We start from the raw sequence: 10,797 nt of genomic DNA on the forward strand, positions 1-10,797 counted from the left end.
ACGAGGAAGAACGCCTTCTTTTGAAAGTTCCTCTTTCGAAAGAAGGCGTTCTTCAATGTAAATAGGGCTTCCTCAAAAGAGAGCATCCAGACTCGCTGGGTGCTCTCTTTCGAAAAAGCGGATTGCTCTTTCGAAAGATCCGCCTGCAGTCTAGACGCGATCTTTCGAATGAGGCTTTTTCGAAAGATGCTTTCGAAAGAGCCTCTTTCGAAAGAAGCCTGCAGTCTAGACATAGCCTCTGGGAAGATGACCTGGTGCCATGACACCAGCCGGCTATTCATGGAGCTCTGTCGGAGAGCCAGAGCGCCAGGAGAATGCTTTAGATCCCTTTACAAGTAAAGAGCTGGAGCAGCCTGTCCCGGATCTGTTTGCTCTTCACCCCGTAGATGATGGGGTGCAGCATGGGGGGCACCAGGAGGTACACGTTGGCAATGAGAATGAGGAAATGCAGGGGCACGTTGTGGCCAAATCGATGTGTGAGGGAGGAGAAGAGATCTGGGATATAAAAAGTCAAAATGGCGCAGAGGTGGGAGCTGCAGGTCCCAAAAGTCTTGAGCCGGGCGACTTTGGTGGGGAGGCTGAAGATGGCCCTGAGGATCTGGGTGTAGGACACAGCAATAAAAGACACATCTAGAGAGGTAACAAAGAGTGCTACCGAGAGGCTGTAATAGCTACTGATGCGGATGTCGGCGCAGGCCAGCTTCACCACGGCGATGTGCTCGCAGTACGTGTGGGCGATGATGTTGGTTCTGCAATATGGCCACTGCCTCGCCAGGAAGGGACAGGGCAGTGACAGGATGCTGCCGCGCAGCACCACGGTGAGACCAATCTTGACAACCACGGTGTTTGTCAGGATGGTGGAATGTCTCAAGGGATCACAGATGGCCACGTAGCGATCCAACGCCATGGCCACGAAGATCCCAGACTCCATCACTGAGAAGCTGTGAATGAAGAACATCTGGGTGAGGCAGGCACTGAAATTGATCTCCCGGGAATTGAACCAGAAGATGCTCAGCATTTTGGGCAGGATGGACGTAGACAGGACCAGGTCGGTGGCAGCCAGCATGCAGAGGAAATAGTACATGGGCTCGTGGAGGCCCGACTCCACTTTGACAATGAATAGGAGGGTGAAGTTTCCCACGAGGGCGATGGCATACATGATGCAGAAGGGGATGGAGATCCAGACATGGGCCCACTCCAGGCCAGGGATGCCCTTCAGGATGAAGGTGGAGGGGTTGGTGAACTCAGTTGTGTTGGAATCAGCCATGGACTTGGGGAGAAGGTGTCCAACTCTAAGACAGAACGGTGTCTCCTGCATGTACCGTACACTCCCCGACTTCCTGTAGGTGCCCAGGGTCTCGGATGACAGTCACAGCAGAAGTGCCTGGATGGAGAGACAATGTCAATACAAGACAATGCACACACAACTGGAGGGTGTTCTTATGGGTGGAGCAGGCTGGTTGCTCTTCACCCACTGAAAACGACATTTTCATCACTCAGAGAAATTAATTAGCAACAACTGGCCTAACTCCACTTTTATAGTTGATGGTGCTCCATGTATCCCTGATTGACCTGGAAAACCTTAGTCGTTACCAGCAGGAAACTTGAGCGGGTTCTCCATCATTGTTCCTCAATGCATCAAAGGTCCAGGCTGCGGGAGCTCTCCAGTCATATCTGAGAGTGGGAAAAAACTCAGCTTGGTTAGACAGGACCCGAGAGACACACCCTGGCTAGAAAACACCTCGGGGAACAGACCTGGGCTTTATTGACAGTAGCAGCATGGAAACTCCTCCTCACTCGCTCTAGCGGCCAAGCCAAAGGCTACAGCCACATGCCTAAGAAATGGGAGGGAGAAGACCCCGCCCTGGACATGTGCTCAGGTTTGGTGGCCCAGTCTCTCTAAAGGAAGCAGCCGATAGAAAGGGGGTTCCCCAGAAAGGCCGTGGGAACGGGGGAGGCTGCCACGTACAGACAGACTGAAAAATCGTGGGCTGTTTAGTTTCGAGGAGAGACGAGGAAGGGAGCTTGTGGCAGAGGAGAGGAAAATAAGAAAGGGACCCGGTCGCATGCCAGTGGCCATGGATTCATGATCAGAGTCGCCACTCCCACCAAAATTAGAAACATCCTCCCTTGCTCAGGGTTCAGCAGCTCAATGGCAGTGGCAGGTCCTTGGAGCAGCTCATTTCCCGAATCGGAGGGAAATTATCAGCCAAGCTGGTTGGAAGGAAACATTTAGACAGAATAATGGGAGTGACGACTGGCACGTCTTTCAGGAGAGATGATCCGAGAGCTAAAAAGCCACGAGTCCAAAAAAGTGGGCAACGTGGCCTAAAAACCTGGTTCACCACCTCAGTGGAGGGGGTTAATCCTTATCTAACACACGGAAAGGAACTGCCAGCAGTGCAAGGCAGACGTCATGGACATTGCTAAGGGATGTTAAAGACCCCAGGGAGGAATGTGCACTTGGCAGGGCTTATGATCACAGCATGAGGATATTAAGCACATCAAGAACCAAACAAAATACTAGGAAAAGTGGGGGCCAGTTCCCCGAGGGAGGGAGGAAACGGGTTCATATTGCAGAAGAGGGAGCCAGGTGCAAGACGTAGTTTTGTTCTGCACTCGGGCTGACTCGGCGTGAGGCATTCGTGTTGCCTGAGACCATGAAACACTTTCCAGTCCATGAGCGGTCCCAGAGTGTGTTAAGCAGCATCTGCTGTTGGACCTTTGAGTTCCGCGCACGGGGCTTACGGACTGGCCAGACAGCCACACCCTGATCTGGAGCCAAAGGGGCACCAGAACAAACCAACCAACCAAAGGCAAATGCCGGACAGTTCTCTGGTACACATGAACCGTTTACATGCAAGGGGAAAGGGTGGGAAAAGATCCAAGGGTGGCAAACACTGACAAAGCCAGCTTGGATTATTTTTAAAAAACTAAATAAACCCGATTTCCTCATTTAATGAATAGGAACATTTGGCTGATTGGCAGCTGCAATAAACTTATTTCTCTGAGACAATGAAAGAACACTGCACCGCCTCCGGAGAGCACACAGGGTTACCAATTGACAGGCCTGAGAAAGCAGAAAGACACAAGAACAAACGGATATAAGCTGGCTAGTAGGAAGTTTAGACTCGAAATTAGGCAAAGGTTTCTAACCATTAGAGGAGTGAAGTTCTGGAACAGACTTCCAAGGGAAATATCATAGAATCATAGAATCATAGAACTGGAAGAGACCTCAGGAGTCATCAAGTCCAGCCCCCCGCTCTAGGCAGGACCAATCCCAACTAAATCATCCCAGCCAGGGCTTTGTCTAGCCGAGACTTAAACACTCTAGGGATGGAGACTCCACTACTTCCCTAGGGAACCCATTCCAGTGCTTCACCACCCTCCTAGTGAAATAGTTTTTCCTAATATCCAACCTGGACCTCTCCCACCACAACTTGAGACCATTGCTCCTTGTTCTGCCATGTGTCACTACTGAGAACAGCCTCTCTCCATCCTCCTTGGAACCTCCCTTCAGGAAGTTGAAGGCTGCTATCAAATCCCCCCTCACTCTTCGCTTCTGCAGACTAAACAGACCCAAGTCCCTCAGCCTCTCCTCATAGGTCATGTGCTCCAGCCCCCTAATCATTTTGGTTGCCTTCCGCTGGACCCTCTCCAATGCGTCCACATCCTTTTTCTAGTGGGGGGCCCAGAACTGGACACAATACTCCAGATGCAGCCTCACCAAAGCCTATCTAACCTGCTCTTAAACATCTCCAGCGATGGCGAATCCATAACCGCCCTAGACAGCTTATTGCAGTGTTTAACCACCCTGACAGGTGGGACGTTTTTACAGTCCTGGGGGCCTGTAATGGAGAGGAGGAGTGCTGACCAGCTCCCGGTGACTAAGGGGTTAAACCCCGTGAGTCTACACTGCAGTGTTTTTTCCAGAAAAACATTACTTGCTTCCACACTGCCATTGAGTTATTTTGAGAAACTCAAAAGAACAGAGGGGTTTTTCTGACGGCGGTAAACCACATTCCAAAAAAAGCTTTTTCGGAAAAAGGCGCGTGTGGACGCAGCAGAGGGAGTTCTTTTGGAAGAAGAGGCCTCCAGGAAATAACACAGGTGCCCTGGTGGCCCCTCCGTCCAGACTAATCACAACTGACATGCGAGAGAGCAGCCAATCAAAGTGGACACACTCTTTTGAAAAAGCAGATCGCTTTTTCGTTGTGCTTTTGCTGTGAGGACGCTCTCTTTCGAAAGAAGCTTTTCCGGAAGATCTCTTCCGATAGAAGCCTGCAGTCTTGATGTAGCCTCAGGAGCTGAGAGACACAGAATGACTGAAACCTGACAAAGGGTGGATCTCCACTCGGGCACTCCGAGTGCAGAAGGAAGGGACCCACAACAACTTTAAATACACCTTGTCACTACAGGCTCTGGTTACAAAACTTCCCCCGGGATTGCAAATGCACAGATTTTGGGGGGTCGCTGCCACCATTAAGGGTTTTTTTGTCCCTAAAACCAGGGGCAAACACTTGAATTCTCCCCCGGCTCTTCTGCCGCAAGAGAGTTTGAAAGAAGAAAAGAGACAAACAAGCTTCAGTCTCTGGTAACTGACGTCTTAGTCAGAGGCCTTCAGACACACAGACAGACCTCCTGTACCTTCCAGGGCACGAGAATCAAATCCTCACCTTAAAAAAGTGATTTGTGTTACAAACCTAAAGATATATTGATAGCGCAGACTTGGTTGCTAGATCAACTAAGGAAAACAAATTTAAAACACAGAGAAAATCTCTGGGCACAGTGCTTGGATGGTAAATGGGGAGGAGAGACAGAGATCCACAGAGAGCAGTTCAAACCAAGCCACCAAATAAAGAAAAATACCTTGATCACAACTAGATCCACTTTTTCCCTTTACTTACTTCCAATCTTCTCTTGGTTCAGTCCACTTCTGTGCCCTGAATTCCTTGGAGATATGGCCGTCCTGCCTGGGTTGAAATCATTCTGTGTCTCTCAACGTCTGGTTTTACTCTCCCACCCAAAGAAAGCAGGCAGGGAGCCTATATCCAATTCAAATTTCAACCCTCTATCTCGATTGGCTTCCCTGCCCCCTGGCCAACACCCTTGCTAGCATCCTGAGTTTAACCCCTTAGTCACTGGGTGCTGGTCAGCCTCCTCCTGTCCGTTAGAGGCCCACATTGCAAAGGGGGCGTGGAAACATTGGAGTGGCTGCACACAAATGACAGGGGGAAATGCTGGACAGTGAGGGAGACAAAGAACGTGCTTTATTTCTCTTACGTGGTACAACCGGCTCCTTCATCTAGCCGAGACAGGGAAAGCCGAACAAACGCCAGCTGGAAATACGGGCCACGTGTTTAGCAGTGGCTGGGACAAGCTGAAAGGGAAGCGGTGGGTTCCCCAGTGCCCCACGGCTGCAGACCCAGGCTGTTCTGGAAGCTCGAGGGCTCATCTGCACTTAAGCTGCCCCAGCGGCGCTGCCGTGAGGCGCCAGGGTGGGTCCTCAGGTGAGGTACCTCCGCCCTGAGAGGTGGGAGCGAGGCAGCGGGGAGGGTTACTCGCTGGCCTCGTGCTGCCCGCAGTGGCGTGCGTGACGTAGCCCCGGCCCCCAGATGTGTGGGTCTGTCTGCTCTTTCTCCAAAGGCCAGTGCAGTGTCCGGCTGTGCCAGCAGAGGCCAAGCCTTCATGTCAGGGGGTGGTAGCTCAGTTCTGCTCAGCCCTGGCTAGGCCTGGGCCGGCACACGGGTGCGGTGTGGTCCCTGCCAGAGGGACAGGCCCTGCAGGAATGGCGACGGTCCCGGGGTGGAGAGAAAGACGAGGCCAGGCATGGCACGCAGAGTGTCCCAGAGGCAGGCGGAGCTGGGTGTTCAGTTGGGGAAAGTCCAGTCGGGGGACATGGCAGCAGTTTTTAAAGAGGAGAAAGGCAGCCAAGGTGTTTTCTCCTGCCCCAGAGGGCAGGGCACGGGGCCGTGAGTTCAAACGCCACCGTAGAAGATTGAAACGAAGTCCCAGGGAAAACTCCCCAAGTGGGAGACCAGGGGGCGAAGGAGCCGGTGCCGGAAGGCTGTGGGAGCTCCTTTGTCGGCGGCGATGTGAAGGAGGCAGGGCAGCCCACTGTCTGGGTTGGATTAGCCACAACAGCTCCTGCACCAGGGCCGGGGGTCAGCGCAGCTTCCCCTTGGGTTGCCATTTAGCCCTGGGGCTGGGCGTTTCCGCAGTGTCGGACCCCAGAGTGGGCCAGGCTGACTCACACAGCCAGTGGGCTCCACAGCAGGGTGGCTGAGTGGAATGGAAGAGACCGTGCTCAGATTGGAAACTCTAATGGTGCCTTCTGACACTAAACCCTGTGGATTTGTCAATAAGGCATCAGAGCAGGCATTTCTATGTACCGAGTCTCACGGCACAGGCCAGGGAGCAGCCAGTTCCACGGAACGTCTGAACGGACAGCCCCGAGAAAGGAAAATTGTTACGTTAAGCCACATTGGGCCTGTGGAACTCCTTGCCACAGGCATCGCTGGAGCAAAGATCGTCACAAACGGATTAGCCGTCGCAGGGATGTTGGGAGAGAAAATGTCTTGACCGAAAAATCCTTGGAGCTGCTGCAGTGAGGAGCCCTGGTCCCACCCTGGCTGCCAGCGACACAAGTCGGGGAGCAGCCCCGGCCCCCTAACAGCCAGCACCCTGGGACGCAGGAGGGGGCAGTGTCTGTGTTCACAGCTGGCTCCTGCTCTCCTTGCTCGGCTCTTACTGCAGGGGGAGGTTTCTGAAGAAACTACAGGCCATGGCCTCAGAATCTGCCCTTGTATAGTGCAGATGCTCTCCCCTTTGGTCCCGAATACGCTCCGAGACCCAGTGCTGCAGCCACCTCAGGGCTAGAGGCCCTCAGCAGGGGTAGGGGGGGAACAGCAAGGAGGGATGTTTTGACCCAGGATACCGGAGCAAACTCGTCCCCTGGGCAGGGCCCTGGGATGTTTTGTGGCTCTGCAGAGAGCAAGGGGCCCAGACCGACTCTGCCCCTCACACCCACGCTGCCCTGGGGCGGTGGGGCAGGGGAGCCCTCGGCCAGAGCTGGTACCTGTGAGTGCTGAGAGGGACGTGTCTTCCCTGGAACCCCCTCAGGCAGCCGCGACCTGCACCTCTCTCAGCCCAGCGTCGGCAGCAGCGTCCTACACCGAATGCCAGCACAGGGCCGTGCACTGGTTATAACACAACTCTGGGCCATCCCAGGGGGGTCACTCAGCCTCGGGGGGAGAAGCAGCATCTGGACGTAACCAGGCTGGGGACGGGAGACACTGCAGCCAATTTCCCTGTTTCCACGTCTGCTCTGCTGGGCCCTTTCTCCAGCATTTTAGGAGTAAGCAGCAATTAAGGGCCCTTCCCCAAGGGGGAGAACTCCTGGGCTCTGGGCTGAGTCGGGGAGGAATCGGCTGCTCTCTGCACTTGTGTGCATTGGAGAATTGCACTTGATTAGGAACAAGCCCAGGCCCGATGCCTGGCTCTCCGCAGCCGCTGACAGCCTGCACATGCCCAGAAGGGATGGGTCGGTATTAGGCACATGCCTGAGGGAAGACATAAGCCCCTTCTGCAGGCGCACGGGGCTATGGCTGAGGGGTCAGAGGTCAGTCGTTCTCCCCAGTAGCCACCCGCGCATTGTGAATCACAGAATCCCAGGGCTGGCAGAGCCCTCAGGAGCCATCGAGTCCAGCCCCCTACTCAAGGCAGGACCAACCCAACTCAATCATCCCAGCCAGGGCTTGGTCAAGCCGGGACTTAAACACCTCTAGGGATGGAGATTCCACCCCCTCCCTAGGGAACCCAGCCCAGCGCTTCACCGCATTCCTAGGGAAATAGTTTTTCCTAATATCCAACCTGGACCTCCCACACTGTAACTTGAGACCATCGCTCCTTGTTCTGCCACCTCCCCCTCCGAGAACACACTGTGTAGCGCTGTGATGGCGCGTTGGGGTTTTCCCACCTCCTGCACCCCCAAAATGGCATGAACAGACTCCACCAGCCAGTAGAATGGAGGGAGTTTATTGCTCCTCCAGGATACAGCACAGCACAGATGTAATCTGGTTACAGGAACTGGGGCTAAGAGGCCTCAGTGCCCCCCTTGAGATGGGGGGGTGGCTGGGCCCTACAATCCCAGCCCACTCCCCAGCTCCTTCCCTAGGCTGTCTCCTCCATGCTCCCAGACAGAAACTAACTAACCCTCTTCCAGCCCTGCCCCCCAGCCAGGGCAGCATCCCCCTCCCTTTGATTCTCTCCTTGGGGGGTAGCTGGTCAGACAGGTTGAGAGACCCTCTTTGCATAATGACTCATCCCCTGTCTTGCTGGGCTGTGGTACCGAGAGCAGCCAGTGGGGGTTACCCCAGAGCCAGCAGCACAGAAACCAGCCAGATACCCCCACTACGTCACAGTTCTCCCCCCTCCAAGAGCGAACTGAGCAGGGTCACGCCACTTGTGACCTAGGGAAGTTCGGGTCCTCTGCGTGGGAACCCGCCCCGGGGACATGGGTGCTCCCCTTGACTCAGGCCGGCCGCGGCAAGGCCCCACATGAGCTGGCTTCCCTCTGTCCACTCGCCGCACCGCTCCAGGGCGACTGGCGCAGGCCTGTCCTCGGGGGTCACACCCACCCTTCCGCTGGCCTTGATCCCTGGCCAGGGTCTGTCGGGCCGGGGCCATGAGCCCAGCAAGCCTTCTCTGGACAGCCATGGCGGCTTCCACCCCTGACACTCCATCCAGGGAGGCCTTCCCCTCCCATAACTCTCTCAGGGTATGTCTACACTACCCTCCTATTTTGAACTAGCGGGGTAATGTATGCATACCGCAATTGCAAATGAAGCCCGGGATTTGAATTTCCGGGGTTTCATTTGCATAAGCCGGGCGCCGCCATTTTTAAATCCCGGCTGGTTCAAACCCCGTGCCGCGCGGCTACACGCAGCACGAACTAGGTAGTTCAAACTAGGCTTCCTAGTTCGAACTACCGTTACTCCTCGTGGAATGAGGAGTAATGGTAGTTCGAACTAGGAAGCCTAGTTTGAACTACCTAGTTCGTGCTGCGTGTAGCCGTGCGGCACGGGGTTCGAACCAGCTGGGATTTAAAAATGGCGGCGCCCGGCTTATGCAAATGAAACCCCGGAAATTCAAATCCCGGGCTTCATTTGCAATTGCGGTATGCATACATTACCCCGCTAGTTCAAAATAGGAGGGTAGTGTAGACATACCCTCAGCGAGCCCAGAGGGTCCTCTATATGGGGTAGATACCCTCAAGCTGCTTTCCTCCCTTCTTGGGTCTTCCCGCCCCTCTGGCAGGAGTCACAGGACCGGCAGTACCGCTGCACGGCTGTAAAGATTCCCGGCCAATAGAAGTGCTGGAGCAGCTTCAGCCGCGTGCGCCGGATCCCCCGGTGGCCCCCAACGGGGACATCGTGGGCCAAATACAGCAGCTTGAGGCGATGCTTTTGGGGGACGACCAGCTGCCGCTGGACCCCCCCATGCCCTCACCTTCCTGGGGGGAGCCATTCCCGGAACAGGAATCCCCACTCCCACAGGAATCTCTCCTGGCCACCTCTCCCCAGGGGCTGAGCTGTGCCGAGGCCAGCCTGGTCCCTCAGCCTCTGCAAGGAGGGGTCTGCCTGCACCTCAGCCTGGAATTCAGCTGCTGAGGCAGGGATCGGGACCTGTCCCCCACCTTTGCCTAGGTCCAGAGTCTCAGCCGGGCTGGACCCCGTATCCACCGTGATGGTACCTCGAGGTACCCTGGTTCTTTCCTGGACCCAGGTTGCCAGCCCCCCGCTGGCTCTGGCTCTGGGTGGTGACTAGAGCCCGCTGGGATTCATGGGGCCACTCCTCTAGGTCATTCCCCATTAGCACCTCGGTGGGCAAGTGCGGGTGCACCCCCACTTCCTTGAGACCTTCCTTGGCCCCCCATTTCAGATGCACCCTGACTACAGGCACCTTAAATGGGGACCCGTCTATGCCCTTCAGGGTCAGCTGGGTGTGGGGTAGTATCTGCTCTGGGGCCACTATGTCGGATCGGGCCAGCGTCACCTCCACCCCCGTGTCCCAGAAGCCCGTCACCTTCCTACCATCCACCTCCAGGGGTATGAGACACTCGCTCCGCAGGGGCCGTCCTGCCCCCACCCGGTACACGGATGTTTCTTTAATTTTCTTCTGTTTCTATATGAAGTACATACAGGGCTTCTGCCAGCTAGTTGCTAAGTTCTCTGCCAAAAAAATAGAGTTTTCAAAAACCAAATTAGCCCCTGAAATCTCAGTGAAATTTCCCGTGCAGCTAGGGGTGGGAGGAAGGGAGGTGGGAATGATCCAGGGAGTGATGGAGGGAGGGGAAGAGAAAACAACAAGGGTCGTGAGAAGAGGTAGAAGAGAGGTGGGACCTTTTCAGAAGAAATGGGGCAAGGGGTGGAGATTTGGGGGGTCCAGGTCCCCACAATTAGAAACGTGCCAGTCCACTGAGTTGTGCCTAGACCGATTCTCCCATGTGTCAGGGAAGTGTTCAGTGTCTCTGGTACTCTACGGTCGGGAAGGGATTCAGGGAAGAGGACCCAGCACCGTAGCACCAGCAGTGCTGCAAAAATCTCAGTTTCAGAGTCAGAGCAGGAAGGGACGCGTTGGGCCCGCTCGTACTGCCGGTGTCCTATTGTCACTGTTCAGTGTCCTCTGGTCAGGGGTCCCAGGGTGGTCCCGGCGCACTCCTGACAGGACCTCTCCTCCGCCGGTGATGATTAACTTTCAGCTTTGGGCGTTAATGTCAGTGCTCCCCTTATCTAG

General features: G+C 55.1%; 1 protein-coding gene across 1 annotated transcript; it reads right to left on the reverse strand.

Moving 5' to 3' along the window:
- Nucleotides 1-319: 319 nt before the first annotated feature.
- Nucleotides 320-1,318, reverse strand: LOC106732473 (olfactory receptor 52K2-like). Its single transcript, XM_014576891.3, has one exon. The coding sequence runs from the start codon at nucleotides 1,316-1,318 to the stop codon at nucleotides 320-322; it is 999 nt and encodes a 332-aa protein (XP_014432377.3).
- Between the last annotated feature and the right edge of the window lie 9,479 nt (nucleotides 1,319-10,797).

This window comes from Pelodiscus sinensis, chromosome 1, assembly GCF_052426305.1.
Source record: "Pelodiscus sinensis isolate ZL-2025 chromosome 1, ASM5242630v1, whole genome shotgun sequence".
NCBI lineage: Eukaryota > Metazoa > Chordata > Testudines > Trionychidae > Pelodiscus > Pelodiscus sinensis.